This window comes from Dermochelys coriacea, chromosome 2 (assembly GCF_009764565.3).
Source record: "Dermochelys coriacea isolate rDerCor1 chromosome 2, rDerCor1.pri.v4, whole genome shotgun sequence".
Classification (NCBI taxonomy): domain Eukaryota; kingdom Metazoa; phylum Chordata; order Testudines; family Dermochelyidae; genus Dermochelys; species Dermochelys coriacea.
Window position 1 is genome coordinate 193,447,283 of NC_050069.1, and position 17,206 is coordinate 193,464,488.

Here is a 17,206-nt window from a genome sequence, read left to right on the forward strand (position 1 = left end):
TCACAGGAGCAGGCTAGAGAAGCTCTTAAAAAGCTGTTTATTAACAAAGGGGTGAAAAAATACATGGTTCTGTAAAAAGGACTTTAATTCCAAGTTTAAAAATATGTATTTAATTACAATCTAAGGGCTTTCTCAGAAACCTGAATTCTGGTAACAAGGTCCCCTTTGTAGGTGGTCAAGCTATAGTTTGGGAGCTCACTGCAAATAGCCCATTAAGTTTATGAAGAAAAAAGTGAAGCCCAAAACTCTGTGGCAGGAAATTCAAGCTTCTCCATGCATGGCAGCCATGTTCTCCACAAGCTGAAGCTATGAAGTAATGCGGCAATAAATCGCTGTCTCGGCTCCACTTGGAGCAGAAATCTGCTACGGCTTCAGTATCAATAACACTACAGCCAAGGCACAGTCTTCTGAGCTCTCTGTACATGGATCCTCCTTTGATGCGAAGGGTTGGTTGGACAGGAGTGTTTAACAGGCCCACAGTCTACAGCTCATGGTTTCTCAACTCAAGGCCTGTTCCTACCAAATGCAGTGCCTGCTTCCCTGAGCAGTTCAGTGAACGCTATGCAGCACCGGACCTATGCTTTGTAACAGGTATGCATGTAACAGGGTTTGTACCAGGATTAGTGCCAAACCCTCTTCTAAACCCTCGTGCAGAAGAAGCTGACGGGAGAAGCTCCAAACGAGCATATTAAATTCATGGACATTTTGTATTTTCATATCAGTGACTTGGAATAATGAAAATGCATTTTTCCCTCTTATGCTCTAGGGTTTAATTCCGCTACCAGTACCTCCTGGGACGTGCTGAGCACAGTAGGAACAAAGGGGACTCGCTACCTCTCAGGATCATGCCCTTTTTTGGTGGCAGTTGTATCTGCCACCTGGCGAGGGAATGGGAAGACTTTAGTGTGATGTAGGCTATGTCTACACTGCACACCTTACAATGGTGCAGCTGTGTCATTGTAGTTTCTCTTTGTCACCAGGAGAGCGCACTCCTAATGCCAAAATAAAACCACCTCGAATGAGGGGCGGTAGCTTCATCAGTGGGAGAGTCTTCCACTAACAAAGCAGTGTCCACATGGGCACTTTTCATCGCTAAAACTTTTGTTCAGGGAGGTGTTTTTTCACTCCCTCTGAGCGACAAAAGTTTTAACAATGAAAGTGTAGTGTGGACATAACCTAAGAGAAAAGTGTGGGTGTTTTCTAAAAATAGCCTACAATACTGTTTTAAATATTTTGTGTGGGCAGATGTTTTTACAGCTTAAAATATACTGCATGTCTAACTCTGCACCTCTTTGCTTCAGTAAACAAGTGACCCAGGTGCATCAATCATTTCAGTTAGCTGATTTCTCTAGGAAGACATGGAAATGTCATCACTTCACCTCCGTGGGAGGAGAGCCACATCACTGACATAATAGCCAGTGAGAAAAGTCCACTGAAAATAAACACACTAATATTTTTTGGGAAAAAAGGAATAAATGGGGTTGGGAAACAGGAGGGTGCTGCTACCAGAAAGACTTGTGTACACACACCCCAACCACAGCTGTGTAACAGAACACCTCCCCCATGGGCCTGTTGCAGTGGAATACAGGTGGTGACTGACAAGCTTCAAAGTAGGAATATCATGGCCTGGCACTTAAGAAAAATACATTTGGTTTAAAAAAAAGGGGTGGATTTAAAATAGAAAGAAAACCCCTGAACTATTTTAACTTTGTGGAGATCTAAGATTGTTTTTACTAAACTTACACCATATCTTCCTTCCTTCATCCTACCTGGGTCGGTGGGCAAGTTAGTAAATAAAGAACCCAGCACACATAGAGGTAGGTGTATTGGGGTGTGTTTTTTTTTTTAATCTAGCGAATGAACATTTATTTAACTAAAGGAAAATTAAGGAACATCGATCAAGTGTTTAATACTTTGGGGTGCTTCAAAGCTTGAGATGCATTAAAAAAGGCCTGCTTTTCACAAAGTACTGCACACCTGCCCTCTGAGAATCAGGCTGCTTTAAGGCAGCTCAGATTGGGCTCCCAAAATCACTCGTTCCTACTGAAAATCATTTTGCTTCTCAACTCTTCTAGCTCAAGATTGTGGCTTGTCATTTCAATCTCCTACTGACACTTTCAATGGTTCTGTTAATTCAGGTAGGACTGGCATGGAAGTCTTACATTCGCCAACAGTTTTTAACACTTCCCTGTTGCTGGGAAATAAATTTCTGCTCAACTCAATTCGTTCTTCAGTTCTCCTTGCTCTTTGCTGTTGGTGTGTTGCTAGCAGCACCATGTCAGATTCCAAGGCCAGACAGGACCATTCTGATCATCTAGTGCAGTGGTTCTCAACTTTTCTACTAGTGACCCCTTTTGCACAGCAAGCCTCTAAGTGCGACCCCCATATAAATTAAAACACTGTTTTATATTTCACACTATTATAAATGCTGGGGGGGAGAAGGGTTTGGGGGTTGAGGCTGACAGTTCATGACCCTCCCCCCCATGTAATAATTTCTCAACCTCAGGAGGGGTCACAACCCCCAGTTTGAGAACCCTGATCTAGTCTGACCTCCTGTACAACACAGGCCCTCGAACTTCCCCTAATACAATTCCTAGAGCAGATCTTTCAGAAAACCATCCAACTTTGATTTAAAAATCCTCAGTGATGGAGAATCCACCACACCCCTGTGTAAATGGTTCCAATAGCTAATAATTCTCATTAAAAATGTGTACCTTTTAAGTCCAGTCTAAATTTGTCTAATATCTGAGGCTAGCAGCCAATTCTTCAGGTTTATCTCCAGAATCCCCCAAAACTGAACACTGTAATTACAGGGGCCTGTCTCTATACTGACCACACAAAATTCTAAAAAAATGGCAGGAGTGCTGCTGGGTATCTGGGGGAAGTTGTGTGAATTAGCTCCAATATGGAGGAAGGAGTATTAAAAACAATGAAAGCCTAAAGTCCAAGATCCTGCTTTTCAGGAGTGCTAAGCACCTATAGCTCCACTGACAGTTGATCGGGAAAATTAGACCTCAGGCACGAGCACCGAAAATGCCTTGCATGGATGGTTTACAGTTCTACTCAGGATCTCCAAATGCTCACAAGCTTTTCCTCTGTCTACTGGGGATGTTGCTGTGAGCTTGTGGCTCTTCCACAAGATCTTGCAGCCTTAATTGTACATATAAATAAGCTATAAAGCTATAATACATCTATATCCATGTATCAAAAGTACGTAGACCTGCTGAGGGGAGAGGGGCGTTGGTTTGATTACACTGACAGGGCACTTTAAATCATCTAAGCACTGTACAAACATAGTTCTCTAAGGCACTGTCACACTCGGCAAAAGTGTGGAACAACAACACAGGCACCTTCCTGGAGGGGGAAGGGCAGAATGTTCTGAAAAAGCCAGTTAATCAGACTCTCTTACATGTGGTGACGTCCCCAGTGCAGATGGATGCCTTGGTAACCCTGCAGTCTCTAAGTGCTGGAACAATACTTGTAATACTGAGCTTGTCCAAACTGGAAAGAACACACTCAAAAGCAAATAATGCGCTCTTCATTTGCAAAGGCTTTGGACTCTTCTTGGTTGATCAGGTTCCCATTTAAGCTGGTGGGGGGGGAAAGGAAATAGAAAATGAAGAGTTTTCGCCTACTATATTTAGCACTTTTTGGTAATTTCATGTCTTTGGCTTTTTCAAGCAACAATCAAAGTTTCCTTGGACTCTGTGTGCTACTTTACTCCCTTACCAAATGTGCATACCTGGGCACAAACCCCAAATGGGACTCTCTCCTAACTAGGTAACACTGTAGTTCTGATTACAGACATGTGGGGCAAGATTTTTCAAAAACTGGTGTCTCAAATTAGTTTATCTCTAGGTTCTCAAGTGGAAACTGTTGAGTGCTGAGCACATTAAAGTGAATCAGAGCTGGTTGGGTGCTTGGTGCTCTTAAGAGCCCAAGCATCATTATAGAGGTAGAAGGCTAAAATTAGGCAGCCAGCATTAATGTTTTAGCTTTATGCTAGTCAAGGTGACTTTACACTTGGAGTAAGATAATCCCATACTGCTTTGAATTGCCCAGGAGGTGAACGGTATGTTTGATTATATTATGGCCAGTATGAAAAAAGGGATCCAGCTGACTAAGGTTCCCCATGTGCGGGAATCTAGTGTAACCAAATGAACAGAGACTGTTCACGTTTTTGCCCTCATTAGTCCATATCCTCCTGAGCAGGGCAAAATATACTAAGGGCAACCTAATTTGCTGAGATGTTTCTTTTAATAGTGATATGGCTTTAGATCAACATTTTCAAATGCAGCTGCCTAAAGTTAGGCTCCTGTATATAAATAGCCTGGTTTTCAGAAGGGCTGAGCGCTCACAAATCCTACCACTGCTCACCACCTCTGAGAAACAAACCACTAGGAACCTTCCTTTGGTTTGAAAATATTAGTGACAGATAGAGAAAACTTGTGTACACACACCCCAACCACAGCTGTGTAACAGAACACCTCCCCCATGGGCCTGTTGCAGTGGAACACAGGTGGTGACTGACAAGCTTTCAAAGTAGGAACATCATGGCCTGGCACTTAAGAAAAATACAGATTTTTTTTTTTTTAAAACCAAATATGTTGTACAAAATCACAGCCTGAAAGCAGTAGCGGTAAAAATAACCCAATTCTACTGGCTATTCCATGCTTCAGAGCTAGCAGAAGGAACAGTCTTTGGCTTTGTGCCTCAGAACCCAGGTGACATGTGATGCCCACCTCATCTAAACCAAGCAAATCTCCTTTACTGTGCAGGGAGTGCTATCTGAAAAAAGAAAATCAAAGCACAAATTCTGTGAACCAAATTATTAATGTTAATTAAATGCAGCCATCATCTGCTTGTCTGGCTTTGGCTCATTGGTAGCAGAAACACGTTGAAGAAAGCTTGAAAAAAATATTCATATCAAGCAGAATTCAGGCCCTGATTCTTCAAATACCTATGCAGGTGCTTTGCTTTCTGCAGGAAAGCGATCAGATTGAAGCCAATGGGACTGCTCCTGTGAGCAAAGCATAGGTGTAAGTGTTGGCATGAGTAGGTCCTTCAAAATCTGAATCCTACAGGCTGGAAATACAACATCCCCTCCTGGAAATTTGCTCTAAATCAGCAATTCTCAACCAGGAGTCGGGGACTGAGGGCAGAAACCCCAAACCCTACCACCCAGGCTGAAGCACAAGCAACTTAGCTTTGCGGGACCCTGGGCAATTGCCCAGGGTATCTACCCCCTAATGCCAGCCTTGGCTTTTAATCTACTGGACATGCAGAAAAACAGTTTGTGGCACAAGTGGGTCATGGAATTTTTATAGCGTTTGGGTAGGGCGGGGGAAGAGGGCCTCAGAAAGGAAAAGGTTGAGCCCCCCTGCTCTAAATTCTGATTTACTGCAAGTGTCATAGTCAAAGCATTTGAAAGGAAATAAAGTTACAAAGCAACCTTCTGAGGAGTGGGATCTTACCAGATTTCTTTCATGGTTGTGTTCTCCTGGAGAGCTTCACTGAGGTATTTGGCCCCTTTGGCTGTAATCTGATTCTGGATAAGCCTAAAAATAAAGCACTTCAAGTCAAACAAGCTGTTTTAACTCCGATTTGTAGCATCCCCTCTCTTGCACATGCCGTGTATTTGATGCAGAAATCAACACTGGGAGTTAAGCTCTGCTTGACACTGATGAGCAGGGTTGATTGTTTGCCAAGAAGAGGTAGTTTCTGGTACCATCTGCATGGAGGGCGTGCTAGCATCAGACAATCTTCCCCCCAGATCTGTTACCAGCAGCAAGGCCAAGAGTCTTAAAGCCTCTTGATTTTAAAGTATTTGTGTGTGTGTTTCAGGGTTAGTGAGCTGAATTATGCAATTGATGATGCACCTGCTGTCTGATAAGTGGAAGCTGGTTACTATCAGTATGGAAATTATGAACACTGGATCCATTGATACATTAAGTTCTTCACTCTGTTGCTTTAGTCCATTGTAATTATATTTTCTACTTAAGAAGGACTCTTCATGGAGTAGCAGACCAATTCTGTGCATAAATCCTGGGGCAGTCCGGGTGTTTAGTGGTCACTATTTGCCATGTGAACAATCCAAATGAAATTCTAAATCGCAGTCTCTTGAGATCAGGCCAGCGAGGATTGGGATCTCTGTGGAGACACTGCATCAAACAGCCCTAGTGTAAGCAAGCGCAACTCCCAATGAAGTCAACAGGAGTTGCCACTGCTGAGGCCAGGGACGAAATAAGGTCAATATATTCCCCCTCGTATGGGTCAAGGGGGAAAAGTGAGCACCACATATTGTTCACAGGTGACCCTTCCAGCAAATTAGTCATGAGCTTCAGGTATCAGTTCTAAGTAGAGTTCTGTCTAGTCTATGGTTTGATTATGAAGAAATGTATCTGCAGTAGTATCTAGGTAAGATGCTCATGCACTGGACATAAAGCACACTTGATATAAGAGTTGAAATTGAAAGATACACAAGAATAGAAATGGAGACAGCATGGGAGCCTCATTAACTGTTCTAGAGTAGAACGGTTGTCTCAAATTAAAAACTACCCTCTGCTGAAATAATATAAAGATACGCAGTTGAGGTGACCACCACCCACCTGGTAGCTTTCATGATATGCCACACACTCTATAAGCTCTCGTGATTGGCAGAGATTCAGGATTCAGCTAGAAAATCAAATTAATTCTCAAAAATCTCTCTCGGGGGAGAAAGGAAGAACTGCCTTGAAGAACTTTCTGAACTTGATCAACAAACTGAGATGTTGCAAGTGCTTTCAGCCACTGGAAGAACGTTCAGCTCAGTTTCAAGTACAAATCTCTACCCTGGTCAGTTTGCCATTTCAAAGCATCAGGTAGCTTAATCAAGAAAGCCAGGATATAAACTTGTCCACTGGCAGTAGCACCCGTGCTTTACTTAGCCGCTGGGCCGGCTCTGGCCCAAAGGGTGCTGGGCTTGTGCTATTTTCAGGCAGATTTATAAAAAACTGTGGCCAAAATGTTCAAATGTAGCTGCAGAAAAGCTAAGGCCCCTTTTTGCTTTCAGAGGTGCTGACTGCCCGGAGCGTCCACTCTTTGCAATAGACGCTGCAAGTTTGCAGGATGTTTACTGAGGCACCTAAATGCAGATTCAGGTGCCCAACTTGATGCATGTTTTTTCAAAAGTTTAAAAATAAATAAATAAAATAAAAAGCAAAACAGCAGCTTTGTTTCCCTTGTCACCCACCTAGTCCAGGAGTGCCCGAACATGTCCAGGCATTGCCGAGATTGCTCGCTGTGACCTGCATAGACTTGGAAGTTTAAGTTTTAATGTGATGGGTGACAACAAGCCAGGCTTGTCTAAATGTAACTAACTCACCATAAATGCGCTAGCTTCTTGTTGACTCTCAGCATCTCTGCAAAACTCTCTGCGGCTTCGTCATCAATTGCATTTTTAGTTAACCTAATTAGGGGAGAGAGAGTTTGTTCAGAAACTCTGTTTCACATTTTGACATTTGCTACTCAATTATTTAAGTGCTGACAGTGCACTAAGCTTTGGACAAGCCACAAACAGTTCCTGTCCTGAGCAGCTTCCGAAGCCTGGACACAAAAACACATGAGAGGCCCAGAGACTGCCTACTTGGTTTTTATTAACAATGGGGCGGTGCTGATATTTCACTGACATGGGTTAGCAGGTGTGGGCCTTGCAGAAAGGGAAGGGGATGTGTATGAGAGGGTAAATGCAATGCACTGGAAGACATGGACAGATCCAGAGGTGGGAGTAGCATTGGAGAAGCCATGAAGGCTGTGGGAACAAACAAACAAAATCTTGTCTCAGACGACAAAAGTGATAGGAGACGAGACTCAGGTCTACACTTAAAAACTGCAGTGGCACAGCTGCACTGCTGTAGCACTCCATCCAAGACACTATAATACCAGGAGGAGGGCTTTTCCCATCAGCAATTAATCCACCACCAGAAGAGGCAGTAGCTATGTCAACACAAGAAGCCCTCCCATCAACACAGCGCTATCTACGCTTGGGGTTAGGTTGGTATAACTGTATTGCTCGGGGGGGTGGATTTTTCACACCCCTGAGTAACGCAGTTATATTGATCTAAGTTTGTGGTGTAGACCTAGCCTAAGGGTACGTCTGTACTTCAAGCTGGGGGTGTGATTCCCAGCTGGAGGAGACAGGCCTGTGCTGGTTAGATAAGAGCTAGCACACGGCTCTGGAAAAGACTTGTCATAAAGAACACATCATCATCCTTTTTCTTCACCCCCATTCTAAAGTGAAATGATCCTTACTTCCCAGTGCGAAAGTGTAAAAATAAGTTGCAGCTTTCCTTTCCAACCCATTAACAATGAGTAAGTGGGCAGATATTCCCACAGAATGAACCAATACTGATTACCAAAATATTTTCACGGTGGTGTTGTGCTGCAAAGCTTCGGCAATGCTTTTGCCTCCCTCTGTCGTGATGCCATTGAATGCAAGACTGGGAAACAAGAGAGAGGAATACATAAAAATAGCCAGCATCTCCATTTTACAAAAAGCCTGACTTGTCTTTAAATCAATCCTAATACGTAGCATTTCGAGAGTGATTTACATGCTCAAAGGGCTCTACAAACGGGAACTAATTAAGACTTTACCAGCGGAAGCATTTTAACTACATGCTTCTGTTACTGTCGTACAGCCTGGGTCTGACTCTGCCCTCAGTTACACAGGTCACAAGGTTTGGCATCAAAGAGTTGAACTTAGGGTACTGACAGCAGAATCGTGATTGGTGGCTTTGAGTGCGAGGGTGGAAAATGTTTTTGGCACCAGTACCATCCCCACCACTAGCTAAGCCAAAAACACCCCAAACCACCAGACACACAAGGAAAAAAACCAGCAGCACAGCGCCCCCAGAAGTCACTGTTCTGCTCACCCAACCCCTAAAATTAGCCTTATCTGAGGCATGTGTTCAACAATGTATCTGTGTTCAATGCAGTTACCACAACCCTAGGTAAGAGCTGGTCATTTATAGCTTGTACCTGTGGAATTTAATCTCCGAGATGCCTAGTTGTTCTTGCAAACACCCAGCGTGCAACTAACCATGGAAATGTAGGCTTACACATACGGCTGCGAGTCTGTCATGGATTCCGGGACTTTTCCGGACTTCTGCAGCAGCCAGTGCATCTAGCCTGGGGCTACCCAAGCAGCTTGGGCAGCCCCTGGGCCAGCTGCACTGGTCACTCCTGGGGCAGTCTCGGGCCACTGCTGCCCCCTCCCCAGCACCAGTGGGGGTCTCGGGCTGCCACACAGCCCTGCCTCCCCCAGCATCAGTGGGGGTCTCGGGCCACACACTGCCCCGCCCCCAGCACCCGGGCTGCCCCCTTCCCCAGAGCACCCAAGATTTAGTCAGGTATATAGTACAAGTCATGGACAGGTCATGGGCCGTGAATTTTTGTTTACTGCCCATGATCTGTCCATGACTTTTACTAAAAATACCTATGACTAAAACCTAGCCTTACTTATACATACACACAGTTTTCAGTGCAGACCAGAGGCTTTTTAAATCTTTTCCTCTATCTTCAGCTAGACGTTGGTAAGAGTATCTGTCTAATACTAAGCTCCAAGTTTCAAATCTTTAAAAAGCAGCGCTTCTAAGTCCCTCTGGAAACCAAACATGAGCTGGCAGTATTGCAGGGATGACAGTGAGATCAGTCCTGGGCAACTAGCAAACACAAGGCCTAGGTAACCACTTAATTCTCATATGAGTGTTAAAAATAGGGCAGTTGGGGGATGTAAGTGCACAAAGGCTTTGTGTTTGCCTCCTTCACAGGAGTGAATTTCACCCACTATTTTCCTTGGGTACCAATGAAGCCCAAATTCAAATCAGTCACATATATACATTTTACATCAGACATAGTAAACTGAATTCATACAGTTAACACAGCAGGGGGAAGAGGGGGCTGTTTCTTGGAGCGGAGAACCAGGAGAATGTACTAACTACTCACATTTCCAACTGATCCTTCACAACTTATTCCTTGGATTCAAACACAACCATAGGCGTCGAATTTCTAATGTGGCCGGGGGGTGCTCCCCCCCATCCCCATCCCCACTCTGTCCCTTCCCCCAAGGCTCCCATCCCCATCCTGCCTTCTCCCTCAAGTATGCCCTGCCCTTGCTCCTCCCTCTTATTACCCCCCACCCCCTTCGCAGCGCTTCCTGCATGCTGTGGAACAGCTGATCGCGGTGAGTGGGAGGCACAGGGAAGGAGGCGCTGATCGGCGTGGCGACAGCAGGCAGGAGACACTGGCGGGGAGGAGGAGGCACTGATAGGAGGGCTGCCGGTGGATGCTCAGCACCCATCTTTTTTTCCCATGGGTGCTCCAGCCCTGGAGCACCCACGGAATCAGTGCCTATGAACAAAATACCAGTAAGGAGGCAAAAAGTGAGGAAAGCACGGGGGCAGAGTGGGGGAGAACACCACCATGCAAAGTCAGGCCTTCCAGTTGATTCCCAATTGCTAGCAGTCAAGACTTTGAACTAGTCATGAGCATGCTGGGCTCTGACACTCAATGAAATGGAAGGACAAGCCTGGGAGAACAAATACAAGACCACACTACCGCACCCACCATTTAGGGCCTAAGCCAAAGTCCTCTGAAATCAACAGGAGTCTTTCCATGGGCTTACTGGGCTTTGGACCAGGCCCATGGACAACCTATGGAATTTGTTCCTGTACAGGTACAAGCTAACCTCTGTAAGGCAGGCTTAAACCGATACAAGAGGAGTCACACACACAAGCAACATTAGTTGATTTTCTTCTTATTGGGTGCAGAGCTTGCCAAGCCTATTTGCAGAAACCTCATCAGCCAAGCACCAGAGGCTTCTGACCACCATCAAATCTGGTCAGAGGGCAGGCGTCAGTGATGTGTGACATCGTGTGCATGGGCCACAACCACACCTGGGACCCTCTTGTTTGCCCTGTGTGTAAAGGCTGGGTGCACATTGACCCTTCACTGTTCAAAACTGGTTCAGAAGGGTCCATGAGCGGTGTGACAAGTCAGAGCCAGGTACATGGATGGTTGGGTCAGTTACAAGAATGGCTGATGATGCTGCATTTGGCTGCCAACAATCCCTCAATACTTATCTGCAGTACTCTCAGGGCCAGCCTGATGGCTCAAACATTGGGGGGAGGCATTGCATCAGGAACGTCGGCTGGCAAATGGCTGAGATTCAGTCCTACAAAGGCCTTTGAATGCGGTTCCTTGGTTGAATCATCAACTTCCCTGGTATGAACCAGATAAGTTGAGCAGTTTAACTAAACCAACGCAAGTTAGACCAGTGCAACTTCTGTGTGTAGACAAACCCTGAAGCAGCAATTATTGGTTGCTACCAGAGGTAGGATTCCGAACTAAAGGTCCGGCCTGATAAGGTGATTCTTATGTTCCAATGATGTGCAAGCAAGCACATGTCTTCATTAAAGTCCATGAAGATTAGTGGTTAGTCTAGTAAAGAGCCTGAATTCTGAAAGGTGTTGAGCACCTGGAACTCCGACTGACCTCAGTGGAAACTGCAGGTACTCAGCACCTGTGACGTCTGGACCTAAGTAAAAGGATGACATGCTAAAAGATTGAAACAAATTATTTTAGGGCTATCTTCATCCACCCTTAAACTTTGCATAAAAACCACCATTGACGCTAATGGGTATTCAATAGATGGAACAAGATTAAAGTACTCTAGATTCAGAATGTAAATTCTTAATTTAAGAACTGTAAATTAAGAATGATTAATGACCTGGATGTTGGTATAGAGAGCACACTGATCAAATTTGTAAATGACACAAAGCTAAGGGGGAGTTGCCAAAACATTGCAGGATAGAACTAGAATTCAGCAGCATCTTGATAAAGTGGAGAACTGGGCTACAGATAACAAGTTGAAATTCAACAAAGACAAACGTAAGGTGCTACACTTAGGGAAGAAAAACCAAATGCACAAATACAGAATAGGGGATAACTGGCTTGGCAGCAGCACTGCTGAAAAGGATCTGGGAGTTGTGGTGGATCACAACCTCGACATGAGTCAGCAGTGCAATGCTGTTGCAAAAAAAGAAATGAAATTTTAGACTACATTAACAGAGGCATAGGATGCAATCATGGCAGGTGACAGTACAGCTCTACTCAGTGCAGGTAAGGCCACAGCTGGAGTAGTGTGTCCAGTTTTGGTTACCAATGTATAGAAAGGATGTGGAGAAACTGGAAAGGATCCAGAGGCCAGAGACAAAGATGATCAAAGAGATGGAATGCAAGCCATGTGAGCAAAGGCTAAAAGAACTGAGTATGTTTAGTTTGGAAAAGAGGAGATTAAAGGATGACAAGACAGGGGTCTTCAAAAACTTGAAAGTTGGAGAAAAGTTGTCCTCTTGCCACAGAGGACAGGACAAGAGGAAATGGGTTCAAATTACAGCATAGCAGATTTAGATTAAATCTCAGTGAAAAATTCCTAATGGTAAGAACAGTAGGACAATGGAACAGACTGCCTACGGAGCTTGTGGAAGCTCCTTCACTGGAGGTTTTCAAAAGGAGGCTGAGTCACCGTCTGTCTTGGCTGGTTTAGACGCACCAAATCCTGCAACTTGGCAGGAGGTTAGACTAGATGACCCTTGTGGTCCCTTCTAACCCCATGGTTCTAAGAACGAGGCAGGTGCAGGTGCAATGGCAGAATTCATACTGCACACGCGCACAATGACTGGAGCTTGCCTGTGCACATCATCATATTCGCTTCGGCAAGCACTAAATTCAAACACAAATTTGTTCCCGAGCAAGAGGGCCAGGCAAGCATAACCCAGCTTAGTGCTGGCTCAAGGTGGATCACACCTGAGATAAGACTTCTAGAGGAATTCTGCATTGAGGAGATGTTGGCTCTCTTAGGTAGCTTTTCTATTTGAACAAAAATGCAGCTGTTCATCATTTCGTTGTGTTTCAGGCAGTCATCTGCCAAGAGAAAACAGGGCCGAGCTCTAGCTATGAAATCACTGATAGTCTGAGACAGCAGCAGTGAGCTCTCCAGAGATCCCGAATGTCTTCGCCACACTCCCTGTTTCTCCACTGAAGAAACTAGTGAAGTGCACCATCTTGTGGGGAAAGCAAGCAAGGGTGTTTGCTCTTTATTTCAAGAGAGGGTCATGAAGTTTAGTATAACTGGGAGACAAAATGAAAGTAATTGAGCTAAAAAAAAAAGAGGTGGGGCAGTATGGAGCATGCATTGAAACTGGGAAGTGGCCATGAAAATGATTTTAAAATTCACAGCAAGAACTGAAAACATTAAAGCAAATAGGTATGAGCTGAGTCATGAGATTTACAATGCTAGCTTCCCCTCATACCACATTGCCAACTTCAAACATTTTAGTGCTTTCAGATACTGGTTTCAGGCTGAACTTCATTACCAACACTGTCTCATGGATCACTATTACTTCTATTGTGGTAGCCCTGTTGTGCAAACACTTAACCAAGACATGATCCCTGCCCTGTAGAGTTTACAGTCTAAGGCTATGTTTACACTAGCACTTTTGTCGGTAAAATGTATGTCACTCACGGGTGTGAAAAAAACACCTGCCTGACCGACATAAGTGACCGACAGAAGCACTGGTGTGGACGCTCTCCCACTGACATAGCTACCGCCACTCGTTGGGGACGGTTTAATTATGTCGACGGGTGAGCTCTCTCCCGTCGGCATAGAGCAGCTACACAGGAGAACTTACAGCGGCGCAGATGTATCAGTACAACTATGCCACTGTAAGGTCTCTAGTGTAGACGTAGCCTAAGAAATAGTACAGAAGTTGCTTGTTTCTCCTCAAGAGAGCATGCTTTACTAACATTCAGCACACCAAGGGCCTATTTCCCCATCACCCTGTGACCTGTGCAGTCATTTGCACCATTACAAAGTAGGTGCCAAGTGCTACCAAATGATAATGGTAAATGGGTTTAAGGGACCATTGATGGTGCAAGGTTACAGAGACCCAGGCGCTAGGCCATAACTTGGAGCATTATAAAAAGAAAAAATGACAGACATACAAATGACAACCTGTGTTATGACTGAAAATCCCACCTGATCCCAGACCTCAGGCTAGTCTCTTGTTTGACTCAGGGTCCTGTTAGCCTACAGAGGAAAGGCTGCATTACCAAACGGCCTTCTCAGACAAAGCCTCTCCAGATCAGCTCGCATTCCAAAGTCCGTTAAAAAGGCAGGTGTTCTGTAAAGCTGATTTATTACCTCACATTGGTTAAGGTGGGGTGATTCCTCAGTGCCTCTGCAAACGCCTTAGCTCCTTCATCTCCAATCTGGTTACCCCACATCCTGGCAAGGAAAGAAAACAGAGAGAAATAAGGAACAAGGATCTAGTGCCACCCGTGTCACATTTTCCGCCCTCCCAAGTGACCGTATACTACTGACCCGGGTTCCAAGTCCATGAGGGACTCAGCCCCCATCACTCCCATTGATCCTTGCAGGTTCCATTCCCAGCCGCTTGCAGGACTGAGCACTGAGGGTTCAATTCTGCTGTAAAGGCACAGCCCAAAGGGAACACTAGGAGATAGTTTGCCTCAGTGGGAGTGTCTCTTGGACTGTGCTGGGGAGCCATCTGCAGCTACACTTCTTTATGGGATACTTTCCCCCGCATGTTGATCCTGCTCTGAGCTGGTGTGGGTGGAGGGACCATTGTCCTGTCTTTTCCCTGCCCCCTTTGGGGTGCTTAGTGCAGTCTCTCTGTCACCCTGCATGCAGAGACTGTCACTGTACCTGGCCCTTACCCAACCCACACAGGATGTGTATTGGGGGAGAAGCTTCTTGTGCCCACCCAGCTCCACACCAGTGCACGGGCCAGGACCCGAGTGGAGGCGGATACTAAACCAGCCCCACAGGCTCTCCATCCTCAGTAACGTGTGAAGACAAAATGGCGATAATTCTCTATCACACCAGCCCAGGGGAGTTGTTGGCATCTCAACAGCAGACTGCCACTGGAGCGACTAAAAACTCAGGGAACCTCCCTTGGCAGTCTGCTATTGAGATGACAACTCCTCCTTGTGGCTGGACCAAACCCTGCACATCAGGTCACAATGCCCAGAGCAGGGAGCTGGGCCCAGCCTTGTGGGACAGAAGCTGCTGCAGTGGGGTGAGCAGAGGGGGCTCACTTTTCATCCCCTCCCACAACTCTGGGGCCTCCCCTCCACACCAGGCTGGGATGGAGGGTGCTGCTGCAGGTGGTCAATGCCCCCTGGGCAAGTCAAGGAGGAGGCAGGTTCGGCAAAGGACACTGGCCTATGATTTTGGGCCCTCCATGTGAATTTAGGCCACAGACACGTGCCTAGTTTGCCGATATATTAATCGGGCCCTAGCCTCCTGCAAGCTGCTGTTCCTATACTTGGGGGCCAGTTCTTCAGCTGCTGCAAACTGTCATAGCTCCTTTGCCAGCCCCAGCTGACGTCATGTTTAGACTCCTGCCAGGCAGTAATTAATTTTACTTACCCAATTTCAAACATTGTTTTGCTCTTCTGGATAGCAAGGGCAAGACATTTCCCTCCTTCAGTGGTTATCTTGTTTGCTCCTATTCTGCATAAAAATATATTCACTTGTAAGATGCAGCTCTTAAAAAAACCCAACTTATCTAGACATCTATATTTAAACCCCAGCTCAGACACTGACCCACGCAGCCAACTCCTATGGAAGATAATGGTGGTCAGTTATGGCTACTGCAAATTTCCATGGACTAAAATATTGTACACATTTAAACTTTTGGTTACAAGGTATCGGACCAAAAGTAATCATTTTTGGCTGCAAAATTTAGACCTGATGCTGCACAAGTTAGCAGCAGAGCCATGACTGGAATTCAAGAGTCCTTGGCTCTCAGTACTGTGTTCACTCCACTAGCTCACATGGCTTCTGTTGCCTCTTTTCACCTTCTGTGGTAAAAACAATTAAGCGACAAGTTAACATGGCTTAACCTTAGGATGAAAACTGGCCTTGTGCATGGCTAGGCATTCTAACTTTACCCTGTAAACAACGGTAATGGTTCACCATTTGACTTTTGGTAATTCCTTCATTGAAATACGATACTGACATACATTCCTTCCCTTTACTCATGAAAAGGTCAGACCTACACCAACCTGAAATGAGTTACGAGGGAAATGTATCCTTATGCAGAGGCCCCAGCACAAGGTTTATGAACTACTAAAGTTCCTCTCCAGCACTCAAAATACGACATAAGTGGAGGATAGGTCTTGTGCTGACCCTCTGCATCAGGGTGAATGCATCCCACTGAGCAACGCAGTCTTTAGTAAAGATTAAGCATTAAAGGAATGCATGCAGATCTGTCATTGTCAGAGTATTATAAGGAAGTACATAACTTTGCAAACCTCCTTTTGTTCAATCTAGATGTGTTTTGTTTTATTCATGTAAGAAACATTTCTCTTTCTCCCTTTTAAAGTTGATGTACCCTAATTATGGTACCATGGAGCATAATAAGGAAAAGTCCTGGACATACTTAACATATGTGAGGCTTGAACATTCTTCAATGAGTCTTGCAACATATTTGGCTCCAACATCAGTAATTTGGTTGTTGTACAAGCTTAAAGAAAAATCACATTGGTAAAAACCGATTATTTCTGCTGTTACCTGAATATATACAACCTGGATGTTTTTGATACACACAGAATATCTATCTTTATGAGGGTCCTATACAAAGATTTAAATATTTATTTTTAGTGGTGAGAGTAATAATTTAATAAAGAGCTATACAATTTAAAACCAGACTGGGATTTATTTGAAGGAAGGCGTTTATATATAAAAAGAAATGTAAATGAGCTCTTCCAGCAAACCCAGGTTCCATTTTTTGGTGCCAATATGAAAATACTTTTATGTAAAAGTTAATGAACCAGTAACTATGCAAAATATGTGCTCATTCTTTCATTAGATTCATGAAAGCTCTCTGAAATACATCCTGTTCCTTTCATTGCAAGGTCAGATTATTGAGTAAGTACACTGGTTATAGGGCATTGGTAGAAGGAAGCAATTCTTGGGACTTAAGTTCACTTTTCATAAAGTAATTTTTATGCCACTATTTAACCAAAAGTAGCGAGTAAAGGCTAACAAGCCCACCACCCCAAACTTGACAAAAAACTGATTTTCTTCTAGGTCTTTAAGGAAATCACTGCTTCCTGCACTGGTAAGTGTGGTTATACAAAA

At 44.6% G+C, this 17,206-nt stretch overlaps 1 protein-coding gene across 8 annotated transcripts in view; it reads right to left on the bottom strand.

Moving 5' to 3' along the window:
* NOD1 (nucleotide binding oligomerization domain containing 1) overlaps positions 1-17,206 on the bottom strand; it is a 49,526-nt gene continuing 32,320 nt past the window's right edge. For 5 of the 8 annotated variants that reach the window (XM_043508960.1, XM_043508962.1, XM_043508961.1 and 2 more), the window contains 7 exons: positions 16,506-16,589; positions 15,491-15,574; positions 14,240-14,323; positions 8,394-8,477; positions 7,364-7,447; positions 5,475-5,558; positions 1-5,020 (listed from right to left, as the gene is read on the bottom strand). In XM_043508960.1, coding sequence (XP_043364895.1) covers positions 4,927-5,020; positions 5,475-5,558; positions 7,364-7,447; positions 8,394-8,477; positions 14,240-14,323; positions 15,491-15,574; positions 16,506-16,589 — 598 coding nt within the window. In that variant the 3' untranslated portion in view covers positions 1-4,926. The other 3 variants (XM_038392704.2, XR_006279288.1, XR_006279289.1) reach the window with 3 other exon arrangements.